General features: G+C 49.6%; 1 protein-coding gene and 2 long non-coding RNA genes across 9 annotated transcripts in view; 1 reads left to right on the forward strand and 2 right to left on the reverse strand.

The window, feature by feature from the left end:
• Window positions 1–915, forward strand: part of LOC116152278 (uncharacterized) — a 214,727-nt gene extending 213,812 nt beyond the window's left edge. Inside the window, exon 3 of the long non-coding RNA XR_004135871.2 lies at window positions 853–915. This is a non-coding gene — a long non-coding RNA (uncharacterized LOC116152278). The remainder of the gene's footprint in view (window positions 1–852) is intronic.
• Window positions 1–13,997, reverse strand: part of LOC105090388 (core histone macro-H2A.1) — a 76,644-nt gene that overhangs the window by 950 nt on the left and 61,697 nt on the right. For 4 of the 7 annotated variants that reach the window (XM_031449068.2, XM_031449069.2, XM_031449065.2 and 1 more), the window contains exons 7-8: window positions 9,602–9,691; window positions 6,481–6,655 (exon numbers count right to left, since the gene is read on the reverse strand). In XM_031449068.2, coding sequence (XP_031304928.1) covers window positions 6,481–6,655; window positions 9,602–9,691 — 265 coding nt within the window. Of the gene's footprint in view, window positions 1–6,480; window positions 6,656–9,601; window positions 9,692–13,997 lie in introns of those variants that run through there. The other 3 variants (XM_031449071.2, XM_031449072.2, XM_031449073.2) reach the window with 1 other exon arrangement.
• Window positions 809–6,474, reverse strand: LOC135321006 (uncharacterized). The gene is made up of 2 exons (XR_010380364.1): window positions 2,835–6,474; window positions 809–955 (listed from the first exon to the last, which is right to left on the reverse strand). It is a non-coding gene; the product is annotated as an uncharacterized LOC135321006 (long non-coding RNA).

Here is a 13,997-nt window from a genome sequence, read left to right on the forward strand (position 1 = left end):
GGTCCCCCGGACAGGGGAAGGATGAGTGGGCAGAGAACTGTGACCCACAGAACATACCACGTGCTCTCAGAGAAAGGGGGCATGACAGGAAGTTTAATGAGAGGCAGCCAGCAAGTCGACAGGCTCTGTGCTTTGTGGCGTGTGTTGTGTGTGCAGTCTCCTACAGGCAGCGTGAGCGCCCACGTTTCTTTTCCCAAGATCCCTGGGACTAGCACAGGGCTTGAGACACATACAGCCCAGGTCCCAAAGCCTCCCCAGCGGTCTCGGCCTCAGAGATGGCTGGAGGTTGGAGCTTCTCCAGGAAGCATGGACCTCTGCCCTGCAAGTAGAGGGTTACATCCTTCACGCTGGCCTTTAGGTTTCATGGGTGCCAGAAATCCACCACCCAGCACACACCAGCTTGGACCACCCTGTAGGCCTGGGCGTCAGGGAGCTGCGTGTAGGGAAGAACTCTGGGCCAAGAAGGCTCTTCATCTCAAGGGACGGCATCCAAGTCTCCAGGCCAAATCGGTGTGAACTTACATACATTTCCATTTAAAGTCAGTGTCACGTGGCAACCTCGGAGGCAGGGGCCCAGAACTCAGGCAAGCATCTGAACTCAGGACTAGGAAGATTGACACTCCTTGCTGCGTGTGTGCCCAGGCCATTCCTGGTCCACACTGCAGGTGCAGGAGCCAGGTGACCCAGGATGACAATGGCAGGAACTTGGCAACTTGCCTAGAATGGGGACAATTACATGGGCTTTGGAGTCAGTGGCCCTGCATTCAAATCCCTACTGACCCCAGTTAACAGTTCAAGATACTGAGTGAGAGGCCAGTGTCCATGCGTTTTTTTTTTTTTCTTCTTCTTCAGCATATCTACAGTCTTCAATCTGCCAGGAGCCTGTGGGTCCGTTGGTGTCCGAAGTGCTGGGCCAACCTGCCAGTTTCGGTCAGGACTCCTTCAGATGGGGCACCTGCCAGGTGAGAGGCTTTTAAGTGTGTCTGGTGTGGGATTTCTGAGAACACTCCTAGGCTAAGTGCAGCCAGCAGTGAGCCACCTCAGCCGCTTCTCTTGGAAAGTCCCACTGCCTCTACTGTCAGCACTCAAGAGGCTTTCAGAGCCATGGAGAAAACCATTCTTGCGACTTGCTTTTGGGCTTCTCTCAGCTTGATGGACCCCTAGTAACTCCTGTATGCTTTAGAAGTGAAGTTTGTTCTTAGAAGACAAGGGCTGTTTCCCCAGGGCGTGTACCTAGCCTTGCAGAGGGGCCTCGGTCAGTAATAGGGTAGAAGCCAAAGTCAGGTGCCCTCGCATACAGGTGGCACTCCTGCCAGGCAGGAGGCACACGAGACTGAGGACCAGATCCTGGTCAGAGGTGTCCCAGGCAGGACAGTGCTACCGGACAGGAGGCTTCCTCCTAAGGGGACCCTGGGAGCTCTATCCACCAGCAGAGTTGGGGCAACCAACAGGAAGGTGGGGATGGAGGTGGTGGGGGCAGTGCAGGAAGAAGGGGAGGAGTGGGGACCCCCCCCCATGGTGGGCCACACCCTTTGCACCCATCCCCACCCTAGGCCTGCAGGCTCAGTCTGGGAAGAAGCTGTTCTCACAACGCCTGGACTCTTTGCAGGAGTCAAGGAGCATGCAGGATAGGCTGTCCAGAACAAGACACATGCTGGAAGCTCTGGAGGAAGTAACCCTTCTGTTTTGAGGGCTACCCTCCCTCCCCTCAGCCTGACTTCTGAGAGAGGGAGTAGGCCAGCTTTGGTGGAGAGTATGCAGGCACGGGGTCAGTGAAGTAAGGGCTGATTGCAAGCATCTCACAAAGAGCAAATGTTTATTCCTTGGTACAACTAGAGGGGAGGAAAGCTTCAGGAGGTAGTAGAGGACGTCTGCAGGCGGTCCACAAGCCCTGGTATGCTGGGGCACAGCTGGGGCTATGTGATGGGAGTCCCCAGGTCTTTGTGCCTTCTTCACCATCTCAGTCATTCTGTCCTACTGCCATACTGTGTCTGCCTACACAGTCAGATTCCACTTTGAATCCCAGTTGTCCCCCAGCAGGGACATTAACCTCTCTAAGCATTAGTTTCCTCCACTGGCAAACAGGTACCACATGGTGAGGCAGGTGCTGCTTCCCCCTCAAGAGATGGGTCTCTTTAAGAGACTAAGGAGATGTCTAAGCTTCCCATGAAGTCACTCTGGCTGGCAGAGATCTGGGGTCCCAGGACCAAAGCACAGAAGTAGTTTCAGTTCCTTCCTGTGTGGGGAATCACCAGGCTTCCCTGCTCCCGGTGGTGAGCTCACCCTCCAGGGCTGGGCAAGGCAGGCACCCAGGCCGCCAGGGCAGGAGCGTTGTTGAGCAGGCTGGTCAGGGCACCAGAGAATCCTCTGGGGAGAGGCTGCGTCCTGTGGTTGGAAGGCCCAAGTGGATCTTCTGGAGGAGATAGACTGGGGCCTGACGCTGAAGGCTGAGTAGGGGTAAGTGTGGATGCTAGCTGGACCCCAGTTTTCTTGTGGAGCCAGGCTGTCTTGGCTGTTTAGGAAATGGATAGGGCAGGATGTCTTGGCAGCTTTGGTGACTCGGGCAAAATGTCTGTCACCCAACGCGGACCCTCTTCTGCTGGGATCAGGCTCCCTCCCACTCTGCTCCTGGGCCTCTGAGTAACTGCCCAGCCAGACCCTGCTCCACCCAGAGGTGAAGACCAGGCCATCAGGCTCCTGAGCTGAAAGCAGTGGCCACACGAGGGAGAAGCTAAAATTCAGAAGGGGGCGGTGGTGGGTCCACTGCCCCCACTGAGGGCTCTGCCCTCCAATGCTAGAGGCCTGGGCAGCACAACTCAAGAGAGATCTCTTACCTTCTCTCACTCCAAGGCGCACATGTTTGGGGGTTAATAAGTAATTCTCCCCAGTTCACTTTGTTTCTCTCCTTGATACTTCTCTTCTAAGGTCCATACCTAGGGGATAGGGAGGCTGATGGCTATGCCTGGGCTGGTCAGTTTCAAGTGGTGTTTCCAAGGTTCCCTAAAATCCATGCACAGAGTGCACAGGCAGTGGGGTGATCTTCCAGTGGGATGTGAGGAGGTAGGTCTGTTGACCCCAAGGGGGCAGGGGTTCCACGTACGTCATATCGTGAGCACCGAAGCCAAGGACCTCCAAGCAAATTCTGGCTCTACCGAGTACATGCTGTGTGACCTCTGGTGAGTGACTTAACCCCTCTAAGCTTCTGTTACTTTGCCTTTGAGTAGAATTAATAGTGTTACTCACGTGGTAGGGTTGTTTTGAGATACTGCAGATAAAAAGAGTTTTAAAGGGTTTAGCACAGCGCTTGGGGTTCAATGAATACCCATAAGTGGTAGCTTGAGGAAAGCAAACTGCCTTTCCTTTTAGGCTCATAAATCTAAGGAGAAGTTAATCAAAGCCTCAAACTAGCTATTCCCTAAGTACTGCCCCTCCGGAGGGGGGTCGCCCCCTAATGTCAAACAGCCGAGGGAGTAGGGGGATGCGTAAGTACTGTGAGCAGGATGCCCAAGGACAGGATGTCCAGATGCCAGAGGCGGTTTCCAGAGGCTGGGGTTACACCCCAGGGTCTCACTGCTTCCAGTGGGCTATAGAATTCGCCCCTGGGGCCAACAGGCTGGTCATCCTCCACATGCTGGGACGCTGCGCCTAGGCTGAGACAATGTGATCCCACAACTATTTACCAACATGTCTGCATCTATATTGTTTTAATTCCAATGTGACTTTTATGCTGGAGACACTGGATGCCACAAACAAGCTATTTTATTTCCCCTCCTAAACCCCACTGTGATTTACTGGCCGGCTCTGCTGTAATCCCATTCTGTACTCATGAAAGGAAGGGCAGCTGTTTACATGGCTCTGTGGGGCGAAGTCTGCCTGACAGATGTGGGGCTGGGTAGCTGTGCACATGTGCTGGTCTTTGGCATTCCACCCTCTTAAAAGCTTTCAACTGATTATTTTTTAAAACTTTCTACTCTGTGAAAAATGTAAATAAGTTTGTAATAACAGATGCTCTTTTATGGGAATTATTTTTATGCTTCAATTAAAAATTCCCCAATAGTTATATGAAAGAGTGTGAAATTATTACCTCCAATCTCCAATAAAGGCTCCTATTGCTTCTCTCCTCGGAAGGACCTTTCATCAGAGTAGATCAAAGTGCATCCGAAATACTAATTAACTGAGCCCCAGAACCGTCTGCGAGTAAGGGCAGTCTCATAGCCTCACTAGCTGATAAGGCGGAACAGAGAGGGTGATTCATTTACCAAAGGTCACACAGCAGTGTAGCACCAAATAGAACTTCTATGGGAGACTGGGGGATGGCAAAGTGGGAAGAGCCAGGAAGTAGGCGAATTCTGCTCAGATTCAAAAGCACTTCGTGAAAGAAAGAAAAAGGTCTTGAATTGACTCTGGGACTGAGACACCTATAACACATCTCTCCACAGCTCCTGGGAAAGTTCCACCTGCCAGGTGCTTGCTGATTACCTTATGAAGAATGCTTGTCTTGGCCAGGTAATCTTAGAGTGAACTGAAAGGACTTTTAAGATGCTCTAGCTCTGTCAGCTTTTCTTTCAATATGCATTGAAATGGTGTTCACTTTTTAAATGACATTCAATGTACGCTCTTGACACAAGAGTGACTGCAAAAGTGGACGGCAATGCAAAACAACATGTACGTATGAGATTGCGTCAGCTCTGCACGTCCCTGCAGACGTTTGGGGGTGAAGTGCTCAAAGCATGAGAGGGCAGAGTAAGCGTGGGGATGCACGAGGCAAGGTGGCATGAGCTTGCACTTGTCCCCTGCTCAGGGTCCCTCCCCTCACTCACCTGTGACACAGCTGATATGCTACTCCAGCTTCTTCCTGCAAGTACGCCTGAGAAGAGGGCACACTCACAGCGCAGAGGACTGAGGGGCCCTCGCTCAAAGGAGCCCTGGTACAGGAGGCCTCAGCTGTTCAGCACTGCGAGGTGAGGTGAGGCCACCACAGCTCACATCCAGGAGGGATGTAGGGGAATGCTCATTCTGCCCTTGATAGAGGCTCCAGAGGAGTCTTCCCCTCTGTTTTCCCCATATTCAGTCCTCTGCTGGGTCCTGCCAGTCATGTGTGACTGCTGTCACAGAGAGCCCTGGGGCACGGTGCCTGTAGGCAAGGCCTTCTTGGTACAGCGTCTAAAGGTCTCTTGAACAGACATCCCAGGACAATGTGACAGGGAGCCTGCCCAAGGCCAGCTCTGGCAACTTGATTGTGCGACCCTCAGTGATGGTATTGTTTAGGGAGGCAGCATTACAAAGCCTGTCCAAGATGAAAATAGCAAAATCCATTCTCCTTCCTCCTCATGGGTTTGGAAGGGAAGTGCTTTGAAAAGAGCCACTTTCTGTATGTACAAGGAATAGTTCTGAGAGCTGTGACTCAGGCTCGCCCAGGGGGACAGTGCAGCCTGCCGTGTCACGGACGTCAGTGTGCTGGGAACTTGTGCTGCCTCTACACAGCCCACCTTCCTTGGGGCCTGGGAGGGACTGATGGCAGAGACCCAGCAAGGCTCCCCATGAGCCACCTGCTGACCCAGAGCTTTGGGCTGAGGCAGCTCTGAAGGCCAGTTTCCCCTGGCTTCAGTGCCCACTCCAGATGGTGAGCTGTCCAGAGACCTGCGGCTCAGACCCTTGGCAGGGAGGACCTTGGAGATGTGACGGGCAGTGTCCGAGATAGCCCCTGTATCTTTATAGTTCTCAAAGCAAACTCCCTACAGAGAGCTCCTTTCATCTCCAGAGTGGCCCTGAGATGTTGCATGGGGGGACGATCATGTCCAGTTTACAGACTAGGTGGGGGCTGGACTCAGAGTAGGGGTTAATGTATGTGCCAGCACTTAGCTAGTTAGCCAGGCCTGACCCTGAGCACAGTGCTGCTCTGACAGGCAGGGACCTGAGGGGCTATCTGCTGGCATCTGGGGGTGCACAGGGTGGGAGGTGGGGGAGAGCCAGTCCTATTCCACTCTCATGTATCTGCCCCTTCAGTTCCACCTTATTAGCAGGGCAGTGAGACAGAGGTGAGCAAGCAGGTTTTGGGGAGGTAAAAGCCTCGCGAGCACAGAGGTAAGGGGCAGGGGCTCCGCCCAGGAATGCTGCGGTCTTGGGACAGGACAGCAGCACAGCTCCAGGCTGGATCCTGGGGGGGGGGGGGGGGGCTCTCCCAGTCAGGGTCCCTGCATTCACCCCTCCCTACCGACCTCTGTCTTAATGTCCTCTGAGATCACCTTCTGTGACCTGACATGGGCTTTCACAACCGAAGTTTTATACTGTCCTCAAGCCTCCTGCCCCCTACATCCCTTCAGTTGTCCTTCCTGATTTCACCCCTCCAGTCTCCCTGCAAGCAGGAAGGCAAGTGCTTGAAAGCAGCCTCAGCTGACCTTGAGTGCAGAGCTCAGCAAGAATGGGCTAAATACTCAAATACACCCCTACGTGACATGGGGACAAGCCATGCACCCTCACCTGCCGCTGCCAATGGACGGAAAGGCGATGGACTTCAGTTTCTTGTCATCTGCCAGGGCCAAGCAGTTTTTCACTGTCTTTTCCAGAAGTTCCTCACACTTGTCTGCACCCCAGACAGGACTGTTACAGTGGATCACAAACTTAGCGGGCAGGCCGTGGCCTGCGCTGACAGCAGCTGGAGGGGACAAAACAGGAGCAGTGAGTTCGGTCCGTCTGTGAAGCAAGCGCACAAGCTGCTGGTCCCAGGCCTGCTCCCCGGCTACAGCGCGTCTCCCCACTGCCTGGTCAAGGAGGGCTGAAGGGCCTGCTGCCTTGGGATTCCCATGTAAGTCCGAGCTGGGAATTGCTCGTGGTTCAGTCTCCTCCCTTGAATGGGAGGAGCCCAAGCCAACATCCATCCTTGGAAAGCTGGAGTTAGGATGCATTGCTACCAGGAATTTTAATCAAGGTCAGCGTAAATCCTCTCCCTCAGCTCCCAGAAGGCAGGGCCTGAACTGTCTTGACTGAATGTGTCAATGTTTGTAGCATCATATTAATTGCCTTTTGGGGTGTCCAACCCCCCTTTTCCTCAAGTGGATTCATGTGCATTTAATGATGATTTATCTATAAATCTCTCAGACACAGTTCAGAGGAAACCTGTTTGGGAAAGTAACTCAAATAGCTGTCTGCTGCCCTATCTTTCTGCCTAACTGATCCTGGTTAGTTTAAGTTAATTGGACTGTGTTTTTAGGATGCAACTATTTTTTCTTCCTAGAAGAGGAGCCTTTCCCCAGCCACAGATCTCCATAGCAAACCTGCCTTTCCCAGGCTTGGTTCTCAGTCTCTACCACCCAAAGGCACACTCCACCAGGAAATGTAACAGGCCAGCCCACGTCTCCCAGAGAACATTCCAGGATTCCTGTCCCCAGAGTTGCAACGTAAACAAGGGAGTTCTGGAACCGGTGGGTTTGGTCAGTGCAGCCTGCTAGACTTCTACAGGAGCACGCTCCAGTCTCCACCCACTGCTGCAGTAAGATACCCACACTTTTTTGATCAAGTGTTTCCTCATTTATGAAGAACACCCCCTGTGCTGTTGAAGAGGTATGGGTTGTTAAGGTTGTGTCACTAGTAGACCCTGGAGAAGAGTGATGTGGGGGAAGTGTCTCACAATGCAGTAGCAACAGCTCTGAACCCATCTTGACTCTGTTGGCTGACTGGCGTGAAAACTCTGGGCTGTAGTACTGACCTACAGGAAACCTGAGATTGGAGGGCTTCATCTACCTGTCTGTCCACTTTAGAAGTAACTGCTAAACTATGCATGAAAAAGACTGGAAAGAAACATGCTAACAGTGATCATCTTTGGAAAGTGGAACTGGGATATATGTCTTATTATTGCCTTTATACTTTAAAAAACATTTTAAAACATTTTCTAAAATCTTAAAATCAAGAACAAGTCCATCAACAGATGACTGGATGGATAAAAATGGGGGCTCTGTGTGCGTGTCTGTGTGTGTGTGTATATATATATATGTATATATATAAATGACTACTACTCAACCAAAAAAAGAATGAAATATGGATGGACTTAGAGATAATCATACTAAGTGAAGTAAGTCAGAAAGAGAAATGCAAGTACATTAACAGTCATATGTGGAATCTAAAAAAAATTACACAAATAAACTTATGTACAAACAGAAAGAGGCTCACAGACATACAAAACAAACTTATGGTTACCAAAGGGGAAGATGTGGAGGGATAAATCAGGAGTTTGGAATTTGCAGATACTAACTATAAAAAATAAACAAGGTCCTACTGTATAGCACAGGGAGCTATGTTCAAAAGCTTGTAATAACCTATGATTAAACTATGAAAAAGGATATATATATAACTGAATCACTATACTGTACACCAGAAACTAACAACATTGTAAATCAACTATACTTCAATTAAAAAAATCAAGAACAAAATGTGGTTGGTTACTGAAACAAGCCAACATGTGCTTAGCTGTGCTAAATCTCGTGGGTTTGCCCCAGTTGAGCTTGGTGTGTAGCAGCATCAGGGCCACCTCTCATCACACCTCATGCTGAGGGTCACCAAATGGGCTTGAACCAGAGTACCAATGGGAAGGGCCTTTGGCCAGCAGAGAGGTGCCAGGAAGGGGCTGAGGAAAGGCCAGGAGCCCCTAGCTGGGGAGTTCATGCTGTGTGTGTCCTCCATGTTCAGTGTGGAAGAGCTTGGTAACTGTGCCCTCACCAACCCTCTGCAGGCAAAACAGAGCTGACAGAGCAGTAAAGGAAACGCTACCCTCTCATCTGCAGTGGGGACTCTGTCTAGCCCAGGATGGGAGGTTATGTGTGGTTACTGGGGAAAGAGGGGTAAGGCCCAGTGTCTTCCAGAGAGGGCTGTGTGGCTGTCCCAAAGTGCTGATGCCCATATTCAATTAAGATTCATTTTAAAATCAGAAACAGGATTTGAAAGAATGGGCACTGGGGACCATCTAGTAAGAAGGGAAAACTGGAGGCCAAAGAGAGGCAAGGAGTGGCCTGTCCACACACTGCTGGTGGGGTGAGTGGGTACCCACTGTTCAGACTCCCAAGTGCTCAGGAAACCCTGTGTCCACCTAAAATTCCCAAATCCTCGTTGGCCACAGTGACAAGAATCCTGACTCTAGCTCTTAGCAATAATTCTCTCACATCAGATTTCAAGTCATTTTCTCATCCTAAGTACCGGGAAAGGCGTAGTTGGCAAGTGAGAGGTGCGTATGTCTATTTTTCCCATTAAAAACACAGATGGCTGAGTGAAAAGTATTCACTTGCATCCCTCATCAGCAGTTCTGCAGATGGCTCAATATCACTATCTGTAATTCTCAGCTCCTGGCTTCTGTAACTGCTTAAAATTTGAGGTCTAGACATCAAACGTTTAGAAGCTATTTTAAGTAATAAAGAAAAAACTTGGAAAGGCAATTTTCACAACCCTTAAGTTCCCCTGACAATTTGTATGTGATAAAAGCCTAACAGGCTAGGCTTTCTTTTGCCTCCATCTCGGAAATACCCGTCCATCTCTGATTCTGAGCTGTCTCATAAAATGGTTTCCCTATTGTGCACGTGCCATACCCAGATCAGCCCAGTGCTCCCCGCCTTACCTCCAGCTACTTCCAAGGGTCCATTCTTTTTCCGGAGTTCCAGAACAGCTTCCACAAACTCCTTGCCACCTTTCTTCTCCAGCGTGTTTCCTAGACAAGGACAGGGCGAGGTCAGATTGTCATTCCTGTGTCTTGGGGCACACACAGACACGTAGCATGTCAGGTGATTACATACTTCAAATGATCTGACCAGCTACATTTTCAGACAGCTGCAAAACAGGGACAAAGCCTTGGCTGAGTCAGAAAAGTGAGGTTTAGAAGGGATTCACTGTCAGCCAGTCACCACTCCGGCATTGCTGTTCACTGAGCTGTCTTTGCTGCCCCTTATCTGGGGGTGATTTGGGGTGATCCTAGACATGCCAGAGATGTGAGGGAGATGGGAGACACCTATTCTTTGCGAGCATGCCCATCCTGCATGCTTTCCATCGGTGCGAGAAACCAGATGGTGCTGGCTTCCGAGGCTGATGCCTCCCCTGGATTTTCTTCTGTCTCTGGGGAGAGTCTCCAAATAAGGAGGTTTTAGAAGATGCACGCCATGCTTCCATCAGGCAGCTAGCTCTCCTCTTGGCAGAAGGCCCAGAAGAAAGCCCTCAGATTTGGCCACCTCTGGACCAGCACTATTACCACGCTTAGTTCCTGCTTTGCAGCTTTGGTGTCATATGTGAATACAAAAAAAGAAAAAAAATGGCCTCAGACAGTATTTCCTTAATCATACTAATGATTCAGAATCATTTTAGATAAATAAGAGCAACATCAGAAGCAGAGCTTAAAGATGAACTTATATTATATCAAAGCTTGCAAAGAAGAATGACTAACTGTTCAAGACCAGATTTAAAACAAACAAAGAAAAAAATCAAATGGAGGCAGGGAGCACCTCTTCTTGAATTAGGGTACTTGCCAAATAATCCATTCCTGCTGTGAAAGCCAAGTTCCCAAACAAGATTACCAACACCTACAAGGTCTGTGGGTTAAATGTCTCACATGGGACAGTGGACAGCAATCAAAATTATCCCTTTAGGTTTGGCCAGAATGGAGTCTCAGTCTTCTGTAAGCTCTGATTCCTCAGTTGTGCACATTTTAAAGTACATTCCTCAAGAGAGGATAAAATACTCCCCTTAAGATTCACCATCTGTCTTGGAAAATCCAGGGTGCCCCTGGCACATTCTGGTGTGGGTCAGTCAGGGTGCACTGGGATGCACCAGCCCAGATTCTCTTTGGATTCACCCTGGAATGACTAGGTCTGATTATTGTAGAGAAACCTGCCTCATTTGCATGCTGTTCTGGAGGGGTGAACTAACCCCAGGAAGTGTCCAGAAGGAAAAGCAGACAGCCTGGGCACTGTCACAAATAAGACAGCCCATGGCTAGTGGCAGACACTGACCTGGAGGCCACCCAACTCCAGGAGGTCTGGGTGCCTGAAAGAATGTGAGCAGCAGGCTGGCTGTCACCCACAAGGAGCACTCAGCTAGAAGGCCTGGCTTTCAGACAGAGATGAACTTGGGACCCCTGAGGTGGGATCTGGCATCCCTCCTCATCAGCCCAAACTGCCTGCAAGCCTTCACCTGTCTTGGAAAGCAGCCCAGTGGGCTTGAATGGGAAAACACGTACCCTTCAGAGGTTTTTACCCGCAGTGGTGGTGGCCTCTGCGTTGTTTCTGACAAAGTTCAGCATCAGAGACAGTGGCTGAATGGGCTTAAGGGAGCAGGCTCGGTTGGGCCTTGTGGCTCAACTCCACCCACCAGGGGTGGAGACTTTGGGGTACAACCCAGGTGAGTGAGGCCCGATTAATGGGTTCATTCAAAATACCCATGCAACTGAGAAAACTGAATCTGGACGTCTGAATATGCTAGCTCCCAAATGCTGCTGCCCGGCTGTGCCTACTCTGGCCTCCTCTCCTCACCCATCCTCCAGCTTGAGGGACAGATACAAACATGCCCCAGGCAGGACTATTTCAGGTCTGCATTCTCTCTCACATCTACTCTTTGAGGAGAACTGGGAAATTTGGCAGGTAAAAGTAAAATCAGTGCTGTATTAATACTACCAACTTCTTTCAGAAATAGAAATAGTAAGAAAATGGGCTGATTTATAATTAAAGATGTTTTATCTTAGGAAGAGTGTTTAAAATTTTTACTTATAATTAAATCTTGCTTTAATTAGAGGTGAAATTTCCAAGTTAAATTACACTTAATGCATTTCCCAAACTTAAAAACTGAACCCTAGATTGCAGGCAATCAACCCCATCAGGACTTGACTCCTACACACACATACGTATGCACATGTTCATGTAGACACACGTGTACTTTTTAACAAGAAACAGGCCCATTTCAACTGAATTGTCAACACTGTTAATGTAAGACTCTTGCTTTTTAGGTTTAACTTCAGGGTTAATCATAAAGCAATTGGCTTATTTGCCCCCAAGCATAAACATGTGTTACTCCCATGAGAACAAGAACATTATTTCATGCTTAGAAAGCAGGCATAAGTATCAGTGTTCGAAACAGCCTAAGCGAAAATTTAGGCTTGGACACATGTCAGGCTCAGCCTGTGGTCTATTTCACTGTTAGAAAGAACTTTGATGGGTAAAAGTTAATCACTGGGGCTAAGCATTCCTGCACTCGCATTCCTTCTTCCAGCAGTCTTGGGACTCAGGAATTCACACCAAATATGAGAAGTGGAGTGATTACATCCTCGCTTCCTCTTTTCCCCTCTCACACATCAAAGTGGAAGCTGGAACCAATTGAGACCATGTGTGAATCCGGATGATCACAGTTTTGGTCTTGTAAAAGAGAGCTGGGTTCAGTACTAGTTTGGACTGGTTCTCTGAGAAAAAGCACTGAGGTGGGCTCTTTGGAAGACCTGGGTTCAGGTCCTGGCACAGTCTTTCCTCCCAGGCCAGTCAGGTTGTGTGGACCTGCCCTGTGACCCTGACCAAGCTCTCAGGCCTGGGTTCCTTACATATGCCCACCCTGTGCATACGAGTGGGCTGGGGGAAAACATGTCAGAGGGGAAGCACTAGCACTGTCAGTTTTCCCAGGAGACCAGTTCTGTTCACAGTTTAGGAAGGACTGGGCTCTTCCGGGGGGGCACAGTTGCCCTGCCTGTTATCCCAGCTGGCTCCTCCGGGCTTCAAAGCCTCCAGCTCTACCTCCTGGTATGGCTAATCCTGCACAAACACCTCCACAGCCACTGCAGGTCAGCCCTTTTTTTTTCTCCCTGGGACTGGGTGAGATGCTTTTGCCCAAGAAGTTTCATAATTTCTATTTCAGGACCCAAAGTCCTGGATGGCGGGATGAACCCAGGCCTGCCTCACTCCTGGCAGAAAGATAAGCCCTTAGCTGTTTGTTTCTTTTCCTCCAAATAAGTACTTCCCTCCCATCAAGTTTTCATGTTTAAAAAAGGAAGTTATCTTTCTCTTAAGCTGCCTGATTTAGGAGCTCTTAAACTCCTCCAAAATCTTGTGAAAGGGGAGTTTAATTGCCTACAGCCTGATTTCACTTAGGCCAGCAGACTTGGCGAATCCTGACTCTCTGTCCAGTCTGTCTTTCCCTCCATGTCAAAAATCCAAAATGCCCAGGAGAGCAATTAGCCCAAATCACAATGGCTGGGGCAGACTGTGGGCTTTGTTAGTGACACTGGACAGAGCTGGACATCTAAACTTAGCTGGACGGGACTGCTAAGCTGTTGTACTTCCAGTGTCCGGGACACTCACGCAAATCCCAACAGCCTCATCCTTCAAGATGACTTCACTTTTGCCCTTGCCAGAAATGTATCCATTCTCTTTGGAAGCTGGTGTTTGAATCTATACTCAGAATGCTGGTCTTGGGATCAGCACATCTACTGTAAAAGTCACATATGCACATGAGAGAGCGAGACCAAACAGTAAGCACCAATCATGAGCCAGGCACTAAACAAGGTGCTTTGCTTATATGATTTAACATAATTCTCATTATTACCACTATTTTATGTACAGGGAAACCAAGGCATTGAGATTAGGTGACTTGCCCAGGCCCATAACCAGTAAATGCTAAGATTAGGGTTCAGTATCCTTTTACCGAGTTCCAAACCTGTGCTTTTTTGCCACCACACCCGGCTATCTCCTCATTATATAAGCTCCTCAACACATTCTTAAAGCTGGGCACTATCTGACGCTCGTGTAGCAAGTCTGCAGCCACAGGACTTGGCACCTGGCACCCCAAAAGCTCTCTCTGCCTCATCCCACCCTGAGCTCCTTAACACCAGAAGCCAACTGACAATGTGTTTCAGCTGCCAGGGAGAGGAAGGAATTTTCTGGGTCTAGTAGAAAGTTTCTCAAGAGTGGTCTAAGGACACCACATCAAAATGAGAACCCCTGAGCATGGGAGACTGTTCTAAAAGCACGCCCATGTGTGCCTGGGGC

Source organism: Camelus dromedarius, chromosome 3, assembly GCF_036321535.1.
Source record: "Camelus dromedarius isolate mCamDro1 chromosome 3, mCamDro1.pat, whole genome shotgun sequence".
Taxonomy (NCBI): Eukaryota; Metazoa; Chordata; class Mammalia; order Artiodactyla; family Camelidae; genus Camelus; species Camelus dromedarius.